General features: G+C 34.1%; 2 protein-coding genes across 5 annotated transcripts; both read right to left on the bottom strand.

Annotated features, from left to right (window-relative positions):
* LOC109725052 (pentatricopeptide repeat-containing protein At2g26790, mitochondrial) lies at nt 8,086-14,418 on the bottom strand. 4 transcript variants are annotated; one of them, XM_020254107.1, is made up of 4 exons: nt 11,664-14,418; nt 11,091-11,347; nt 9,223-9,505; nt 8,086-9,115 (listed from the first exon to the last, which is right to left on the bottom strand). In XM_020254107.1, exon 1 carries the CDS (start codon nt 14,196-14,198, stop codon nt 11,766-11,768), a length of 2,433 nt encoding a protein of 810 aa, XP_020109696.1. In that variant the 5' UTR covers nt 14,199-14,418; the 3' UTR covers nt 8,086-9,115; nt 9,223-9,505; nt 11,091-11,347; nt 11,664-11,765. The 4 variants fall into 4 exon arrangements, with proteins under 4 accessions (XP_020109696.1, XP_020109695.1, XP_020109693.1 ...); XM_020254106.1 differs by having other exon boundaries at nt 8,086-9,505; nt 11,091-11,175; nt 11,272-11,347; XM_020254104.1 differs by having other exon boundaries at nt 8,086-9,505.
* Nucleotides 16,998-21,512, bottom strand: LOC109724863 (PTI1-like tyrosine-protein kinase At3g15890). The gene is made up of 4 exons (XM_020253805.1): nt 21,247-21,512; nt 20,962-21,124; nt 18,387-18,649; nt 16,998-17,905 (listed from the first exon to the last, which is right to left on the bottom strand). The coding sequence occupies exons 1-4, from the start codon at nt 21,279-21,281 to the stop codon at nt 17,236-17,238; spliced, it is 1,131 nt and encodes a 376-aa protein (XP_020109394.1). The 5' UTR covers nt 21,282-21,512; the 3' UTR covers nt 16,998-17,235.

Genomic DNA, 21,718 nt, shown 5'->3' with positions numbered 1-21,718 from the left:
ACGAAGGGAAATGGCCGGGTCGAACCGGTCGAACTGGTCCGGTCGGAGTCTGGCCCGAAACTTAGGCTTGTAGATTTTGGGCCGATTATGGACCGTAAATTAAGTCCCCCACAGGCCTGGATTTTTCCCAATCTCCGTGCGGTCTATAATCATATCCACGTATTTTTTATTTGAAGAAACTTCAAATACCATCCTTATAATAATTTCACACTTTTTTATTTTAGTAGTCTATAATTTAAAATGTATCACTTTTGCACCCTTTGGTTTATTTTTTCCGTTCCATCATCCCCTCTGTTAATTTTTCGTTAAATCAGTGACAAAATTAAACCGCATGGTACTAAAGTGAAAATTTGATAAACCATAGGATACTAAAATGAATATTCGATAAATCATAGGTGGAATATCTGAAATTTTTTGTATATAATTTAATGAAGAGTTAACAAAGGCGCTGACGAAAAATAAAATAAAATAACAGGATATTTAAGTGATACACTTTAAACCAAAAGATACTAAAATAAGAAAGCGCGAAATCATGAGATGGTATTTGAAGTTTGCCCTTTTATTTTGGTAAAAAACGTGATGCGGAGGAGACGTATCTTCTTCAAGAAACGAAGAGATATTTTCTTTAAGAAACAAAGAGATTTCTCCAAGAAACGAAGAGATTGAATAGAGAAGTGTAGAAGCTCACATTTTATCTTTCAAATACTTAAAGAATAAATGTCACTTATGTTGATATAGGAGATGAATCTTGTGGAAGAAACAAAGAGGTTGAATGAAGAAGTGTACACTTTGAATAAATGCAATTATGTTAATGATTATTAAGTATTTAAAAAATTATTTTCTTATTTCTTTATTTTTTTTTATATAAGAAGGTATTGTTGCATAGACAATGGCACCAATTAGAACTTGAATTTGAAGAAAAAAAAATTTAGAAGGAGATATCCTGAATAGTGTTTGGATTTTCAATTAATTTGATAATATTTATTTAATTGGTCTTCATACACTTACTAAACAGTTAGTTTTGTAAATTTATGTTTTTAAAATTTTTTCTTAACATACATGCTCAGGTAATTTTTTTAAAAAATGATTGTTTACTCATACTTGTGAGAGTTGTATACGATAAAATTATACTTGTAGTGATTTTTTTAATTTACTTTCATATATTTTGATGATTCAATAAATTAGTTGCATAGTAAGTTGCTTTCACTACGTAAATTGATTGTCTTCTCTTTATTTTGTCGGATTTTATTTTTTAAAAATTTTACTAAAATTTTAAAAAAACTTTACTTCGATGGCTACTAATTATTTGTTTTTTTTCTATTTTATTTAGAATATGTTGTTAGCATATAGTTATCTTTTAACATTAAATTGATGATAAGGAAGATGTGCAATTGTCAACTGACATTTTAATGAAAAATTTCATTAGAGTTGATTTAGCTACTCTTTACACTTCTCGGATATCTCTTTCCATTTCAAAAGAGCAATTTACATATTTGAATTTTCGTTGCATTGTTGTCAAAAATTGTTTGAAACGTTTGGCTTATTCATACAATAACTCGATATGATACCTGTAGAATTCGCCCCAACATATAATACTTTGATTTTGCCAAACTCACAGGTTAAAGGTATATAATTTCTATTATCCCATTGATTAAGAGGTTACAGGTACAAACCCTTGAAGGTGTGGTAGAGGATTTAATTTCCATGTATAATCTTTTCTAATGTAATTAAATAAAACTAACAAATTAGTGAAGAAATAATATATTTAAATAGTAGTGTCAAATTGAAAAAGTTATAAAATATTGCAAACTATAAACAAAATACAAATAAGTATTATTTGAAGATTATTATGATGAAAGAATATAAATAACCTCTAACAAAAAAATTTGGCAAAACCAAAGTATTATTTGTTGGGGCGAATTCTATAAGTATCATATCGAGTTATTGTATGAACAGGCCAAACGTTCCAAACAATCTTTGACAACGATGCAAAGAAAATTCAAATATGTAAATTGTTATGTTGAAATGGAAAGGGATATCTGAGAAGTGTAAAAAGTAGTTAAATCAACTCTAATAAAAAATTTTATTAAAATATCAGTTGACAATTGCACACCTTTTTTATCATCAATTTAATGTTGAAAGATAACTATATACTAAAGACATATTCTAAATAAAATAGAAAAAATAAACAATTTGTAGCCATCGAAGAAAAGTTTTTTAAAAATTTTAGTAAAATTTTAGAAAAAATGAAATCATACAAAATAAAGAGAAGACAATCAATTTACGAAGTGAAAAAAACTTAATATGAAAGTAAATTAAAAAAATCACTACAAGTATAATTTTATCATATACAACTCTCACAAGTAAACAGTCATTTTTTAAAAAAAATCACCAGAGCATGCATGTTAAGAAAAAAATTTTAAAAAAAATAATTTTACAAAACTAACTGTTTAATAAGTATATGAAGACCACTTAAATAAATATTATCAAATTGATTGAAAATCCACACAATATTTAAGATATCTCCTTCTAAATTTTTTTCTCTTCAAATTCAAGTCCTAATTGGTGCCATTGTTTATGACAACAATACCTTCTTATATAAAAAAAAAAATAAAAAAATAAGAGAAAAATAATTTATTAAATATTTAATAATCATTAACATAATTGCATTTATTCAAAGTGCACACTTCTCTATCCAACCTTTTCGTTCTTCGAGAAACCTCTTTGTTTTTTGGACAAGATACATTTCCTATATCAACATAAGTGACATTTATTCCTTAATAAGTATTTGAAAGATAAAATGTGAACCGGTACACTTCTCTATTTAATCTCTTCATTTTTTTGGAGAAACCTCTTCGTTTCTTAACAAAAATATCTCTTCGTTTCTTGGAGAAGATACATCTCTTCCACATCATGTTTCTCGGATGCCTAAAAGATGAAGAAACCAAATATTAAGTCTTTTATTCCTTCATTAATTGAAGAAATTCTAATATTTTTGTTTACAAAAGAAAATATTCAAACCTCCATTTCTCCAATGCTAGGAAGATAAGATCGGATTGCACATAATTTTTTTTCTCTCTACTAATTGAGAAAACCAAGAACTCTTCATTTCTATGAGCACGTATATCTCTTGGGTATCACCTGTCTTGCATGTATGGAAGAATAAAATTCGTTGAATCATGTAAATAGACCACAATCATTCTAATATATAAATTTAAAATTATAATTGAAGTTTAATATTTTGTGAAATTTTAAATATACTTTAAAAGATAATAGAGAGAATTTAGATTGAAAATAAGAATTACTCTAATTTCACATAATTTTCAACATTATAGTTATTTATAAGTTAATTATATAACATTATAATTAATATCTAGATAATAATTAGTTGACTATAAGTTTTTTAAAATTTTGCGAATAAATGAATTTTGTNAAATTTTGTTTTACAAATTTTCAGAAATGAACTCTTCTATGCTGTATTTTTTCTTTTTCATTATTAAAATTTGTCATTTAATTTAAATTTTTTTGGTATGAAAGTAAAATTAAAGGTTATATTTTGTAACCTTATGACACTAATTGAAGTTTAGTGTTTTGTAAAATTTTAAATATCTAAATATCTAATTTAATATAATTTTCTACATTATTGTTATTTATAATTTAATTATACAATATTAAAATTAATATTTAGATAATAATTAGTTGAGTTTAATTTTTTTTTATTTTCTAAATAAATGCATTTTGTTTGGAAAGAGAAATGTCCAAACAATTTAACAAATCGTATTTATCTATTTTATGATTTTGCATATTTAAACTTTGCTTTACTAATTTTTAAAAATTAACTTTGCTATGCTGTATTTTTTTTCTCCTTAATCATCAAAATTCATCATTTAATTTAAAATTTTGTTGGTATAAAAGTGTAATTAAAGGTTATATTTTGTAACCTTAAGACACTAATTGAAGTTTAGTATTTCGTAAAATTTTAAATATCTTTTGAAAAATGATAGAGAAGGTGGTGAGGAGAACCCACTAAATATATTTGTATATTTTCTATGTTGGGGAAGATAAATGCATTTATTTAAAATCGTTCCGTAATTTTTTCGTAACATTCTATAATTATTCTGAATTAATTTTTATAACTAATTTTAGAAGATTTTTTAACAATTTTTAGGAGATTGCTTATTATTATCTAATTAAAGAATTTCTATAGCATTTTGTTTAATATTTTTTCAAAGAACATAATTAATTCACTAATAAGTATAAGTAAAATGTATTTATGAGTTAAAATTCAAAGGACATTGATTAAAAGTAGAATAAGGGGTATAATAAGAATTTGCTTACCGTTTATTTCATCTTAGACGAAAAGTTACATATAAAGATAGTTTTGAAAATTTTTCAAAATTAGAGGGGCATTTATGATATTTTAATTTTTATTTAAGTTATATTTAAGTTTGGTAAAATTATCGATAAATTTATTTTTTTAATATAGTTGACAAAATTACTTTATTTTGACATTTTAAATTTGGTCCTATTATTATTATTTTTTTAAGTAGGATTTTTAAATAAAAGAGTATTGAAAAAAGAACAGTAAATTGCTTGCAAATCCTTACATTCAAGGTGCTTGTTTGGTAATAAATAATAAGAAAATTAAAGATAATTTTGGTTCGCTTCTAAGATATTTTTTGTACTAAGTCGTCTATCAACTCTTTAGCGGTAACGTAGCTAACAAATTACAATAAGAAAAAAAAAAAATCCACTAATATGTTCTACTTTACAGAATTAGTATTTTTTTAAAAAATTAAACAGACAATGATCCCAAATGAAATATAAAAGAGCCCATAAAATAGTGTTTTGTGCATCGGAGGAGTCCCTAAATCCCAAGTAGGGATGCAAATGAGACAGATGCTGAGACGGAACATAATAAAACAGAGCGAGACCGACCGTCCCTAGAGCAAGTGGCAAAGGGCTTGGTGGTTGGTATCCGAGACCCAAATTCGAATACTAGTTGATTCACATTTCCAGCTAAGTTTATTTTTAAATAAAATAAACAAAGCGGATAGCGTGCTACCTATCTCTCAAAAAATAAATAAATAAATAAACAAATAAAACAGAGCGAGATGGTGGCAAATTTGGGATGGTTTGATTTTATCTTATTATTTATTCTATTTATTGCTCTATTCAGGATAGGACGGAACAAAAAAAAGGGCGGGAGGGTAGCAAATTTTTAGCACGTCATGGTGAACCAATAGAAGAAAGAGGCTCACCATCTGCCGCTCTATTTCTTTACGGACTAAGACGAATTTGGAACGAATTAGTTTTTGTTTTTATTTTTGGCTCCCACTTACCACTTTTTTCGGAATGGATTGGGGTGAAATATCCACCACTGCAAATACATTTGCATCCCTACTCATAAGCCTAAAAAACGCGGATGCGAAAAATAAAACTTTCAACTATTTTGTTTAGGAACAAGGTAGCCACCCACTACAGTAGACACTGATGGTTTAGAAAAAAGAAAAAAGAAAAAAGAAAAATAAAAAGTTTTCGAATCAAACATGCCGATGCAGCTCCCATTTTCTTCCATTTTGTTCTCACATTGCTCTGATCTGATTTGCTTCATTTCTAACTACGCATTTTATTTTATTTTTTTTCTGAAAATGTACTGCACTTATCTAAACTAGGGACAATTTTAAAACGACTACTCAACATTTCAATTTTTTTTTTTTACTATACAACCATTTAATTTATATGATTTTGAGTCGGTGAACGATATTTTAATTTCAATTTTTAAAATAACTACTTAGTTGAATAAATTTATACTGTAAAAATTGCATAAAGCATACAAACTGAACTCATCAAGTATACTTTAATGAATTTTCTGGGCCTCAAATGGCGTTTGGTTTCTTGAAAAATCGGGAAATACTATTTTCCAGGGAAGAAGAAATTTCCATGGAAATACTATTTTTCAGAGAAAAAGAAATTTCCATGAAAAACAGATTTTCTATAGTTTTCAATTTTCGAACAAAAAAAATCTGGAAAACAAGAAGCGACTTTTTCGTGAATTATCTTAAAAAAAACTTTTCTTAACAAACTACTTTTTATGGAATCAAACAGGCGGAAAGTACTTTTCTTAACAAAAAAAAAAAATTTGGGGTACTTTTCTAGAAACCAATCACCCCCCTTACTTCACCAGTGGAATTGTGGAAATCCTTAGGAGGGAGTCAAAACTTACTAATATGGGTGCATGTGATCTGGACTGCAAATTCCCGAAAATGAATGTTGCAGCAGGTTGAGATTGAGCAAAGAAACAAGATTTTAGGGACAGGTTTCCTCAGCTACTATGTTGAAACATTGGAGAAGAAAGGTTACTTTCTTCATTCGCGATTTATCCGAGTAGGCGAAAAGGAACCGAACTGGACAGTAACTTTAGTTCCTTCAGGCCATGAAGTTCGGCCACTATCCACCTTCCTCCAAACCAGCTTGCTCTTCTCGGCCACGTGTTCTGTCATCTGCGTCCAACGACTCCTAACGTCTTCACTTCCTCCTCGAGCTTCAGCCCTCAATCCGTCGAAGGCGTCTTTGATAGNACAAAATCACTTTATTTTGACATTTTAAATTTGGTCATATTATTTTTTTTATTTTTTTAAGTAGGATTTTTAAATAAAAGAGTATTGAAAAAAGAACAGTAAATTGCTTGCAAATCCATACATTCAAGGCGCTTGTTTGGTAATAAATAATAAGAAAATTAAAGATAATTTTGTTTCGCTTCTAAGATATTTTTTGTACTAAGTCGTCTATCAACTCTTTAGCGGTAACGTAGCTAACAAATTACGTCACTAAGAAAAAAAAAATCCACTAATATGTTCTACTTTACAGAATTAGTATTTTTTAAAAAAATTAAACAGACAATGATCCCAAATGAGATATAAAAGAGCCCATAAAATAGTGTTTTGTGCATGGCTTTGGAGGAGTCCCTAAATCCCAAGTAGGGATGCAAATGAGACAGATGCTGAGACGGAACATAATAAAATAGAGCGAGACCGACCGTACCTAGAGCAAGTGGCAAAGGGTTTGGTGGTTGGTACTCGAGACCCAAATTCGAATCCTAGTTGATTCACATTTCCAACTAAGTTAATTTCTAAATAAAATAAACAAAGCGAATAGCATGCTACATATTTTTTAAAAAATAAATAAATAAATAAATAAATAAAACAGAGCGAGATGGTGACAAATTTGGGATGGTTTGATTTTTTATTATTATTTATTCTATTTATCGCTCTATTCAGGATAAGAAGGAACAAAACACGGCGGGAGGGTAGCAAATTTTTAGCACCATCTGCCGCTCTATTTCTTTACAGACTAAGACGAATTTGGAACGAATTATTTTTTATTTTTATTTTTGGCTCCCACTTACCACTTTTTTCGGAAATGGATTGGGGCGGAATATCCACCAATGCAAATACATTTGCATCCCTACTCATAAGCCTAAAAAACGTGGATGCGAAAAATAAGACTTTCAACTATTTTGTTTAGGAACAAGGTAGCCACCCACTACACTAGACACTGATGGTTTAGAAAAAAGAAAAAAGAAAAATCAAAAGTTTTCAAATCAAACATGCCGATGCAGCTCCTATTTTCTTCCATTTTGTTCTCACATTGCTCTGATCTGATTTGCTTCATTTCTAACTACGCATTTTATTTTATTTTTTTCTGAAAATGTACTGCACTTATCTAAACTAGGGACAATTTTAAATCAACTACTCAACATTTCAAATTTTTTTTTTACTATACAACCTTTTAATTTATATGATTTTGAGTCGGTGAACGATATTTTAATTTCAATTTTTAAAATAACTACTTAGTTGAATAAATTTATATTGTAAAAATTGCATAAAGCATACAAACCGAACTCATCAAGTATACTTTAATGAATTTTCTAGGCCTCAAATGGCGTTTGGTTCCTTGAAAAATCGTGAAATACTATTTTCCAGGGAAGAAGAAATTTCCATGGAAATACTATTTTTCAGAGAAAAAGAAATTTCCATGAAAAACAGATTTTCTACCGTTTTTATTTTTCGAACAAAAAAAATCTGGAAAACAAGAAGGGACATTTTCATGAATTATCTTAAAAAAAAACTTTTCCTAACAAACTACATTTTATCGGAATCAAACGGACGGAAAGTACTTTTCTTAGCAAAAAAAATAATTTTTGGGGTACTTTTCTGGAAAACCAAACACCCCCCTTACTTCACCAGTGGAATTGTGGAAATCCTTGGGAGGGAGTCAAAACTCACTAATATGGGTGCATGTGATCTGGACTGAAATTCCCGAAAATGAATGTTGCAGCAGATTGAGATGAGCAAAGAAACAAGATTTTAGGGACAGGTTTCCTCAGCTGCTATGTTGAAACATTGGAGAAGAAAGGTTACTTTCTTCATTCGCCATTTATCTGAATAGGCGAAAAGGAACCGAACTGGACAGTAACTTTAGTTCCTTCAGGCCATGAAGTTCGGCCACTATCCACCTTCCTCCAAACCAGCTTGCACTTCTCGGCCACGTGTTCTGTCATCTGCGTCCAACGACTCCTAACGTCTTCACTTCCTCCTCGAGCTTTAGCCCTCAATCCGTCAAAGACGTCTTTGATAGATCTTCATGAGGCTAATAAAACAAGCAACCCGATTCGATTTCGGTTTCTGAATACACTAACTAACAAGTTTGTAAATTTCCGCTGCTTTCTAATTCCAACAGTCGGCTTATTAATTCTTCCTTTCGGCTGAAGCAATGTATTGGCCTCAGCCCACCTGTTTGCGGGCGTGTTGACCAGTACCTAAACGATTCTCAGCTACATAACTCCCGACCTTTCGAGACTTGGAGTCTGGTGCCGTCGCTATTGGGCTGATGATGGTTTGGCCACCTCTCGTGGGCGATTCTTTGGTACTCAATTCTTTACCACCTTCAGCCAGCATAGCCTTTCCCAGACCGAGCGGCGAAAATTCTCGAGTTCCTATTAGATAGGCGATTCTGCTGCCTCGATCTTCGCTTGACATTTATCGCAAAGATTTTGTTCGGCCTTTGGATGACCACCCTTGCTCTTCTTGGCCCGCATATGGACCATTGTAACCTGAGCCGAAAAAGAATCTTCGTCAACCAACATATCCTTCTCCTTCAAATGTTTCTCATATCATGCAGGCCTTTTGTCCCAGTTGGAACAGATTATTAAATTCCTACCCCTCCAGGTGGGTTCTTATTTTGAAAGCCAGGCCGGCAAAAGTCAACTTGCCGGTGATAGGGGGCGTGGGGCGCCTGCATGGCGGCAAACCACTGTTCGAAAGATGAGATAATCAATGATAGTCAACTTGCCGGCGATGTAGAAGAGCACATCGTAGGGAAGGGCCGCCCATTCCCGACGGCTGCAACCGCCGCCGCCGCAGCCACCGCTAGAGGATGAGAAGCACAGCATGTCGGAAGAAAGGATGGTCGAGACACGCACCACATTAAAAGGCTTATTCTCCTGAATTACAACAACAAAAAAGATCAATGCCAAGATAAGACTGAGAAACAAAAACAGAATTAAATTACAAACATAGGAAAGATTAAGCAGAACTAAATTACAAACATAGGAAAGATTGATGGATTCTTAATTTGAATCTTTAAACAACATGATTCCAAAATTCACTAAGGGTGCATTTGGTTCAGTGTAAAATGAACCGAAAAATTGTTTTCGGTACGAAAAATGTTTTTCCGCTTGTTTGGTTCAACGTAAAAATATTTCTCTGTATAAGTATTTTTACGGATTTGGGGAAAAACTGAAGTTTTCGTTTTCCGCTGTTTTTCGGCGGAAAACAAAGACTCGAGTTGCGTAAAACTTTTTCATTCATTTTTTTCACCGAATCAACAAATGTGAATTTTTTTCCTTTCAAGCAAACAAATGTCGATGGAAAACTACTAATTTTTCCTACAAACCAAACACTTCAAAACGTAAAACTTTTTTTCCACCGAATTTTTTTTCCACGGAAAATTATTTTTCACGGTTTTACGTTAAACCAAACAGACCCCTAAACACCAATTTGAAAGGCATAGCTCCTATGACTAGTTTCAAAACCAGAAGCTGAAAGAACGGAAAATTAACAATTGAAGAATGGCCAATTATTTATATTCTCTCAAGTATTATACAGTAACAAGGTGTGATAGTTTTGCCACATAGGAGGAATTCCCAACAACAGATAGTACACCAAATCATTTAGCTCGCCTGCTTAGCACACATTATTTTCATAAGAAAATTTCTTATAATATTATTGAAGCTTGAGATTCATAATTGTGCTTATAGCCTCGTTGCTTTAAACTTCAGCATCCATATAGTCCAAGTAAGAAAAATCAGAACCTGATTACTACTATAAGCAAACCTCTAAGGCCTAAATTTACCTTTACTTACCACTAACCCTAGGAGTCGAAAGTATACTATAACTAGACTTGCCTTGTTTCACATGTATATTTTAACCAAGCAAACTACTAATACTAGGAATTGAGAGTATGTTATAACTAGAGTTGCCTTCTTTCAAATGTATATTTTAGCCGAGTAAACCAAGAGCTGCTTTGTATGTCAAAGAACCATACAGATATTCAAAAAGGGAGCTTACCCTGTTTTTTCACTGGTTGATAAGTATCAGATGATTTACAAAAACTCATCACTCCAACAAAAGATGCTAGCAGTATAATCTTTCTTTTCAAGTAATACAAACCATAAACTTTCCATCACTCCATCACTGATCATCATTTTTTTTGGGTATAGAAAGAAGCAACATAATCATAAAGAAAGTAAAAGTACAAAGTGGATAAAAAACACAACAATTCTAGTGATGTTCACTAGAATCACTACTTACGCAGATAAGCTTTATAAGAAGTGAAAAAAGTAAAAGTATGAACTAGCAAATATAGTAAAAGTAGATAATACAGAATAGAAAATTCGATTCGCCTGTCAAGAAAATTCTAGCCTTTAAAAAGCACAAAAAGAAAAGAGTAGCAATTGTAGACAATATAGATATTACTTTGATAGCAACTACTTGAATACTGCCTAAAACTGAACCATAGATACGCACCTCCACTCTGCTAAAGAGAGAGGCCAGCTAGTTGTACAAACATATGCCGCTCCCAAAGTGTAATATATCACACACTACACATGTGCTATGTCCTCCAGCAATGGGAAATGCAGATATAAAGGTAATATAGAAGCAAAAACACGGGGGAAAGAAAATGCAATGAAGCTTTAGTATTATATACCTGTATATGCTCATTCCTCATATATTATACTCTTGAATTATATGTCATGGTACTAAGGATGTTACTTCCGCTTCATCTGGAAAAGATGGAAAAATTAAAAACCATATATCCTACAATAAGACATCAATCCTTCTAACACAAAAGAGTAAAAGATGTCATACCATGCACTTAGACAATTAATTAAAGAAGTAAAATTAAATTCAAAAACGAGCTTGAATTTATCATGCATGTGGAAGAAAAGAAAGATACAGATCGATATGAATAAAATAATCATATAATGGAATATTGAAATGCTAAAATTCTTTCAAAGAAATCACGTTTAAACAATTTCCAAATGTGATTGAAAAGTCTTTTGTAAGACGAGATAAGATGAAAAGATTTTTTGCACATACCCTGGTAAAACTGGTTGAACATTTCCACATGCTCTGCACATAGGTCCGCCGGCACAATCATATATAAAAGCTAATCAGCATAGTGAAAAACAATCATTGTATTCATCTTTGCATCTCTCTAGCCCTTAAAATCCCACGATCCAGCACTGAGAAAGTAAGCATATCAGGCTCTATACCTCTATCCACCATTTCTTCTAACAGCTTTTCAGCTTTAGCTATTTCCCCCTGGCTACAGTACCCACTTATGAGAGCCGTATATGTATAGGCATCGGGTGTCAACCCCTTCTCAAGCATTTCATCTAACAGCTTACGAGCATCCTTAATATACTCCGTCTTGCATTGGCCATCAATCAATACTGTGTAGCAAACAACATCAGGTTCGATTTTCATATCCTTCATACTATTCAACAATTTTGAATGTTTAACTTTGAATTCAATTTTCCTTCTATCCTTAGCAATGCCCAACCAACCTTGCTTTAAAGTCTCTTTCAGATGGCCATCCAGTAATACAGTGTACGCAACCACATCAGGCTTAATTCCAATCTTGGTCATTTCAACAAACAAGTCACAGGCTTCTTGCAAGCGATTGGCCTTGCAGTATCCATTTATGAGAGTGGTATACAAAATGACATCAATAGAAACCCCTCGTCTAACTAAATCTTCAAACCAAGCACGGGCATTTTGCATATCACCGCTCTTACAGTAAGCCATAATTATTTTGCTATAGGAAATTGTATCGGGAATAACATTCTTCTCTAACATTGTATTGAATACATTAGAAGCTCCTTCTACATTTCCATCTTTACAAAGCCCACCTATAAGCTTAGAACAAGAGATCTCATCCACAAGCCTTCCTTGCGCAGCAAACCTGAGGAAAAGCATGTAAGCATGGGCCGTGCAGCCCAAATGTAAGTATCCGCAAACCATCGCACTAAAAAGAACTTCACTTTGATCGATTCCTCTTTCTACTAATATATTAAATAGTATCTCTGCCTCGCTAAGCTTTCCTCCTCTGCAGAAACCGTCAATCGCCAAACCGTAAGTGAGAGCATTGGGCTCTATTCCTCGATCCACCATAAAATCCAAGAGGTCGAACGCCTCATCCACAAACCCATACTTACAAAAACCACTAGCGAGTACATTGTAAGTAACGAGATCAGGCTCTACATTTGTCTGAAGCATATCCTCAAACACCTTCTGGGCATTAACTATTTCTCCCTTGAGGCAATACCCATTAATCAAACAAGTGTAATGGATTTTATCAGGAGCAAACCCTTTATCCCTCATTTCTTGAAGCAGGTTCAATGCTTCTTTCATGTTACCCAGCTTGCAATGAGCATCTATACCAATGTTGTAGAGAACCTTATCTAGGGAGAGTCCCGACTCCCTAAATTTCTGGAAGTAAAGCAATGCCTCGGATGCGAGGCCTAACTTCCTAAAGCATTGAAGAACATAGCTCACGATAAGAGGACTTGTTTGTATACCTTTGGACGCCATCTCTTCATAAAGATCTAAAGCTTTCACTAAATTTCCTACTTCACAATACCTGCGAATAAGATAACTATAGCCATACGAATCAAGAGTGACATCTTGCCTCGCCATTTTCTGCAGAAGCATCTCGGCTTCTTGGAGTCTATTCTCTTTGCAGAGCCCATCAATCACCATGTTATAATCAATCGCACTAAGGATGACGCCCTCTCGAACGGTCTCTTCTAGAACCGCATACCCCAAGTTTAACTCGCCGCAAGAGCACATTCCTGCAACGAACGTCGCATACGTCATTTTATCCGGTTTCACGCCCATTTCCTTCATTCTTCTAAACATTTCGAACGCTTCTTCCGATTTTCCGGCGTGGCAAAGAGCTTTAATAAGAATAGTGAACGTGTAGGCATCGGGGCGTATTCCGAATCCCTTCATCCAATCGTAAACCGCGGTAACCATCTCCAATTCGCCGCATTCGGCAGCGAAATTCAGAAGGAAGTTGCAGGACCTGACGGAAGGGGAGACGCCGAGCCCACCGATCCGGCGAAAGATCGCGACGGTCTCTCGGGCATTTCGTCGAGCGGCGTGCGCCTTGATCAGGGCGTCGAAGGCGAAGGCGAGCGGCGCCGTCGAGCCGTGCGAGCTCCGTTTGAGGCGGCCGAAAACTGCGGCGACCGCGGCGCACGCATTCGGCGAATTGAGGAGACGGAGGAACAAGGAGACGAGCTTCTCCTTGTGGCCGGGGGGGGCGGAGAGGAGGCGGACGATCTCCGAGTAGGTGGAGAGGTCGTGGCGGAACCCTAGGTTCTCGCAGTCCCTGAAGTAGGCGAGGGCGACGAGAGGGCTGTTGCGGAGGCCGCGTAAGGTTCGCAGGACATGCGCGGAGGTCAGTTTGGGCGGCGAGGGCGGGGGGTCGCGAGCGGAGCTGGGGAACGGCTTCTCTTTCTCGTCGCCGCTGGAATAGTCGAGGGCGTGGATCAGGGCGGCAATTGCGGAGAAAAGGCGAGACGAGTTCGGCGCGGTTGCTGGCAGTCGGTGGTGTGCTCTCAGCATTTGGTGAGAATGAATGAAGGAAGGAAAGAAAGAAAGCAGAGGTCACTAACCCTTCCTCTAGAAATTCAGCAATCAAAGGTTTGCGCGTATTGTTATTATTGTTAGTAATAACAAAACAAAAACGAGTCCACCGGCGCAGCGCAGCGCTGCTGCTGCTGCTGCTGCTGCTGCTGCTGCTGAGAGAGTAAAAGTGTAAACGGCATGTTCGAGGGAGGGTTTTGGGGGGTTGGTGGGGTGGGGTGTTGCGGTGGCCAGTGGAAAGGTAATAACCCGAAAATTTACTTTAATTTTTACATAAATATAAATTTAATAATTATGTATAGTTCTAGGTTCAAATAAATTGTATTTGCGATCCTTAGATATTTACTAAGTTTCTTTTAAGTTGGACATAGGTACCATTTAAAACAAAAATATAAGTGCTCATCGACACAAATCGTATCTATCGTATCGTATCATGTCAATAAGATATCGATATGATATAGCTCACGTCCTAATGGTACAGTTTAGAAACTGTCTTTTTTAAATTAACTAGTTATAGTGCACGTGCAATGCACGTAACATTTAATTAAATTAAATTTATATTTATATTTTAAATTTAAATAATTATTGATGGTATAAATCTATTTATCAGTTAATTTTTTTATAAAATTAATTTTTTTAATATGTATCCAAATTTTAAAAATTTAAAGTAATTCTAAATTTTAAATTAATAAATTCATATTTAAATTTATGAATAAAACTCAAAATTTGAAATTAATTTTGAATCCATAATTTGAATATAATTAATTATTTATAATTTGAAATACTGTTTACACACCCAAATATTGAAATTTTAATTAATTTCAAATTTTGAATTAAAATATTAATTCACATTTGAAATTATGAACAAAATTTAAAATTTAAAGTTGATTTTATAAGCTTATTTAAATTTTTTTTTTCAAATCTAATTTTTTTTAATTAGCTAATTGAGATATAGTAGATACAAAATATTTTCAATGTTTGTTGTATAGAGGTTTTCATTTTTTTTATAAGTATGGAATATTATTTTATGGGACGCGCAAATATCTTTCGGTTGACAAAAATTTAGATAAGTATAAATTTCTTTCTATTCTCGCAAATAGAATGTAATATTTTTTCCAACTAAAAAAAGGGTATGTGTGTGTCAACAATTATTTTAATAATTACCTCAAATCAATATCAATTTGTGAATCATATTTACTACAAATTTAAAATTTAAAATTGTAAATTTATATGTTATTTTTTATTGAAAAAATATCTCATATTTTAAATATTAGTAGATAAAATTGAGATAATTTTTATATATTAAACTTTAAAAAAAATATGATTAAATATTATATATGCGGAAGATATTATGTGATTGGATATTGTATAAGTGGCGGATATTACGTGTGAGAATAAAAATATATATGAAATGCGAATATTATTTGTAATAAAATATGATATTATGTTGGCAGCGGTTATTAGGAGATATGACACGCATAAAAAAAAGTGAAATTTGATACGTACTATCTAAGTGCAATTTAGGTAAAAAAAAGTGACAGATACTTAATTCGTCAGTCATTGGATTAGATCGAATGACTAAGAATTAATATATTTTATGATAATTTAAAAATAAAATAAAAATTGTACGGCTGTGATTTATTCCATTAAAGTTGAATGAATGATATTATTAATATGTAATTAGAATTATATTAATAGGATCGGCATTTTGGGAAAGAGGAAAAATTCAAAACTCATGATTTTATAAGTAGTATAGATAAGTAATTTTTTTAATAAAATTTAAAAATTTTGATAAAAATATATAATAAATAATTAAAATATTTTGTTGTTAAAGAAAATAAAAATTACATATGTGTCGGCATATATGTATTTTTTGTAACCGGCATGTATCGACATAACCCAGCACACACCAACCGTATAATGCCAGCAAGTTTTCTGTATGATCTCGTGCCACGACACTTTCCTATGTCACGGCACTTAAATCCTTGATTTGAAGTGTTTTAGTTTTGTTCCCGTCCTTATCTACTGTTGTGGAAGCATTTTGTATGTAAGAATTTTATACTTTATTTAGTGATTTAAAACTTTATTTGGTATATGGGCTTGCTGAGTACACTATTAGCAACTCATAAATTTAGTCCTAAATGAAAAACTTAGGGGCAATTGCCTATATACCCCTAAAAAGTTTCCGATTTTCTTATTTACCCCTCTTAGAAGGTTAATATTGAAAATATCCTTCTTATGTTCCAAATCTTTCTAATATACTCCTGGAGTTAAGTTCCGTTAGTAAGCTGCCATTATCTCTGAAAAATTACCATTTTTTTCATTCCAATATACTCTTCTACAGTAACTAACTTTTCTTATATATCCTTCATATAGCAAATATTTTTCTTATTTGTCCTTCAAATATTAATTAATTAATTAAGCACGTAGGGAGCAAGCAGATAAATGGATGAGATCAATCGCAACTAAACCAACCTTGGTGGCTGGAGGCCACGAGTCATGTACTCATGTCCAACTTCTTAACCTTAATTATTAGTTGATTAGTATTTTTACTTGCTGTTCTGAATAGAGTTTGTCACTGTTTTAAAAATCCTAAACCCTAAAATATATTTCTCCTAAAAAGTAGAATTTTGACAAACACCCAGTACATTTGGACCCCTATAACCCTGATGTTTTTCTTTTTTTTCTCTTTTTTTTCTACCCAGATGTTAGATGCATGAATTCAAAATAAGAAATAGATGAAGGACCAGCAGGTTCTAATGTTGGAAGCAAGGGAGGTAGAAAAATCTCTGTTGTATGATGCAGGTTACATAATGCAGATTACATATGAACAACTTCATGCATTCCACAAGCCATTTTTCACACATCTTTGAGTTGATTTAAGAAGGAAATGACAACACACTAAAGCCGAAGTTACAAACAAACCGTGCGCGCACAAAACAAAGAAACCCAGCAGCAAACTTTGTTTAAATAGAAAAAGAAACCAAATCAAGCATTCCCTATTCAAGCAGGAATATTACGTAGCTGTATTTTCTTGTATATCGACTAAAGCAGCGTTTGCGGCTGTTTCAGTTACAGTATCTGCCTCTTCTATTTCCGTCACCTCTTTTTTAGCACTCTTCTCCTCGCAAATGTAATTGGAAATGTCCTCCGGTCTGAACAATTCATCCTTCTCCAAATTCAATAGCTTTTCCGTAGCTTCTCCTTTAAGCAATTCCGCAACCTCGAGCATTGTCAGTCTCTTCTCTGGTCGATTCTGTGCGCAGACAAGCCCAACAAGTATCAACCTCTTCAATTCATCCTCTGCAAAATTACCATTAAGCTTTGGATCGGCAATTTCCTTAAATTTCCCTGCTCGAGCCAATGGAAGCGCCCACTCTGTAATTGTTCGCTTTATTGCAGAACTTAATTTCTCTAATGGCTTCTTTCCACTGGCTATCTCAAGAAGCAGAATCCCAAAACTGTAGACGTCGCAGCTCTCGGAGGCCTTTCCAAACATGGCATATTCAGGCGCGAGATAACCAAGAGTGCCTTTCACTTTTGTAGTAACGTGAGTAGCGCCATCTGGTATGAGCTTCGCAAACCCAAAATCGGCAACCCTTGCCTCGAACTCCGAGTCCAAGAGAACATTGCTCGCTTTAATGTCCCTATGGATAATATGTGGGGTAGCTTGGTGGTGAAGATAGCTGTGGGAGAAAAGATATTAGCGTATTACCCTCTTTGAATGGAACAAACTCAGAGAGAGAGAGAGAGAGAGAGAGAGAGAGAGAGGGGAATTTATGAAGGGTAATTTGTATAAGGGTTCTCAATCTTTTCACCAGAGTTTTAGTACTGCCCCCAACCTGTCAGTTATTACAACTGCATTCCTAATTTTCTGTATTTCGTTGCAATATTACTCTTTTACTCAAATTCCTCAATCAAATTGGATGGATGTATCTAAATAATCATCATCTAACTGCAGTGTACGCGACTTGTGGACTTCTCATATGGCATCCCATCCAATTTAACCCGAGAAAATTAATGAGAAAGGTAACAGTGCAATAATAAATGCAAAGATTAGAGACTCAATTCAACAACTGAGAGTTAGGGGACAGTGTCGAAGGAGTCTAAAAAAGAATGAGAGGACCTGGGCAAATTACCCCTTTTACATTATGATTGTACACTTACGCTGTTCCCTCGGCTGCGCCTATAGCGATGCTCATTCTCCTGGGCCAGTCGAGAAGGCATTCGGCAGCATGTTGTCCATGAAGATGTGAGAGCAAGCTCAAGTTTGGCATGTAGTCATAGACTATGAGACGCTCCTGGCCTTCGGAACAGTATCCGCGCAAGCTCAACAAATTCTTATGCCTCACTCTGCCCAAAATCTCGATCTCCACGGAGAATTCCCCCTCGGCTTTGTTGCTCCAGACTTTGAGCCTTTTCACAGCAATCTAAACAGAATGTGATTTCCATAATTAGTTTCAGTACAAAGCCAGATGAGAGACCAGCATTGATCTACACTGAAAGATGATTTTCTCTTGGCATGTCATTCCCGAAGAATTTATTCACTAGGGGAGACTTGTGAAATTACAAAAGATTAAATAGAATTAGGTAGCCGAAAACGAGATATAATGTTGGTTGGTTTTCACTCAAATATCAGGGGAAGTAGATGATATAGTACGCATTTTTGTCTTCAAAAGTCCAAATGTTGTCCTTTTACACACTAGATTCGGTATGCATTACCATTTTAGTCTTCATATGCTTCATACTTCTGGCTTTTATTACACCTTACATGCTTTAATCTGATGCATTTACCATCCAATAGCATTATTGTCTTTCTTTTAATGTTACTTATAATTGATCTACTTCGTTACTATGTAGTTATTCTTTATTCGATGGACACTAAATATGTTTCATAAGATATTATTTAATGTTTTTAATACTTTCAATATGAAACCACATAAGCACCTAGCCACCTGCATATGCACTCGTATACCACATAAACGATATGCTAGTGGCTTGACTGTCAGCAAATCCCGCGCAATTTGCAAACTGTTGTCATTGACATGACCAACCATTTTTCAGTAAAACATGGATATTGCTATTTACACATTAAAATGTATGTTTCATTTGAAAAAGTAACAATACAAAATTTATGGTTTCACCAGTTACGTTGGCTACTATTCTCCGATGGTCAGCCTACAGTTTCGAGTGTTATATTCATTAGTCTGAGGTCCATAATTATGAGCTCCATGATACACAATCCTACAACTATAGCTGTTAGTTCATATAGAGTTATATCATAGTCACACAATAACACACTACTAAATGTCGATGCAAAAGAAGCAAAACTTTCAACAAGATTGGCTAAAACAACATATCTGTACCTTCAAGTTTTAAACTAACATTCTCTTATATTTACTCCTCACACTTCAGTTTGGGAATATGAAACCTTTCAGTCTTTTGCAGAAGCTATTAAAAGCAACACAATATTAGCAAATCTGGTCATATTTCCAACAGCTGAAGTCATTTTCCTTGATCTAAACTGATACTGGAGTTTTCAACCTTTCTTGACTATATAAATTAGCCAAGTTCAAATCAAATAATCCAGTGGTAATGCATTCATGCAAACAAGATAAGAGAGCATGAATTAGTTAAGTAGCTCAATTTCACCTAAACATTCAACCAATCAAAGGTCTCAGATTTCCACTTGGCAAATGGGTAAAATATCTCGAAGAAAAAACTGCAGAGAAAGTTCCTCCTACTTTGACAAAACTGGCAAGACAGCTACTAATCGACTGGTCAATGGTCTCCGCAGCACATATAGATCCTATTGCTTTATCACATGCAAATAATTGTTGTAGCAACCATCATTTTCCCAATAAAACTAGTCAAGAATAACTCTAAAAGTTCAATTCAGAATAACAAAGACAGGTCTACAGATAAAGCAATACCCTGACCGAAAACATGTAAGTTAAAATACGCCACTTTGAAACTGACATAGATACTATTGCTTTATCACATGCAAATACCTGTCATAGCAACCATAATTTTCCCAATAAAACTAGTCAACAATTACTTTACAGTTCAATTCAGAATAACAATGAGAGGTCTACAGATAAAGCAACACCCAAAAGCCGAAAACATGTAAGTTTTAAAATACACCACTTCCAAACAGATAGAAATTCTTCAATAATCAAAGCATGTGAAAAGAAATGCAGAACAACCACTAGGAATAACTAGGTTACATCACAACTCCCATTCACCAAACTTACTTTTTTACTCTTCTCTCTCTACTTTTCATCCAAATTATGGCCCTGTTACCATAAGCTGGAACTATTTCAAGAACCAATAGGCCATGTTGAAATAGGCACTCCAACTTTATTTCTTTTGATTGAACACCCTCTGAACTTTTAATTGTTCTGCTTTGAATTATTTTCCTAAATTGAATTGAAATTTCATTATAATTACCAGCACAATTAACAAAATCTGCAGTTCTATCAATCAGAAAAAAGTACTCAGAATCACCACCAAATTTAATAAAAATCTCTAATTTCGTACATCAAAACAATTTAAATCAAAAGAATCAAAAAGTTGAGTGGGCACCAATCAAAGACATAAAGTTGAGGGGGACCATTTCAAATGGCCTATATTTGAAGGGGTCATTATCCAGCTTTTTACCAAATAATAATACTTAAATTAACCAATATTACTTTTTAAGGAAAAGAAAAAGGGAGAGATCAAAATAACACGATCCAAATACCTGAGATCCATCCCAGAGTTGACCCCAATATACGCTACCAAATCCCCCCTCCCCCAACTTATTGTCGTAATTGAAGCTGTTCGTCGCCGATTGAAGCTCCTTGAGCGAGTAAACCCTCCACGTCCCCGCCGACCCCTTCTTCTTCTTCTTCCCTGGCTCCGCCCTAACACAAAACCCAAAAAAAACCAACATTTTTCACAAATCCCGTAAAAACTCGTCAAAATCGCAAATCGACGATCCCATTCGAGCTTTTCTACAATCGAAATCGATGATTTGGGAACTTACGCATCCGTTTTCTTGCACCAAGAGCACAGCGCCATTCCCGACGTTCCTTAGCTCAATAGAGAGCTCCTTCTCCGCTTATATACTCAGTGGAGAGAGCGCGAGGTGGTGGAGCTCCACGGAAGCGTCTTCTCCGCCGCCATTTTAGCGAGGAGGAGAGAGAAAGAGAGGGAGAGAGAGAGAGAGAGAGAGAGAGGAGGAGGCGCCTCTTCGGTAATGGCTTCCCCCTTTTTCTTTTTCCCTTTCTTTTATTTTTATTTTTTCCTCCATTTGCTGTATCGAACAAGGCGAACAAAAAGCGTAGTGGGCTTTGCGGTGTGCTCACCCGCGGGGAAATTTAAAAAATTAGCTTGCTCTCTACGTGGCGCCACGCTATTGGTTCTTGGGAGAGAGCATGAGTAACGGTCATTTCCCGAGCGAGGGTGACGTCATCCACCTGTTTGTGAGAGGGACTTGCTTGAGTTGGAAACCTCCG

Source organism: Ananas comosus, linkage group 19 (genome assembly GCF_001540865.1).
Source record: "Ananas comosus cultivar F153 linkage group 19, ASM154086v1, whole genome shotgun sequence".
Taxonomy (NCBI): Eukaryota; Viridiplantae; Streptophyta; class Magnoliopsida; order Poales; family Bromeliaceae; genus Ananas; species Ananas comosus.
This window is presented reverse-complemented; position numbering and strand designations above follow the sequence as displayed.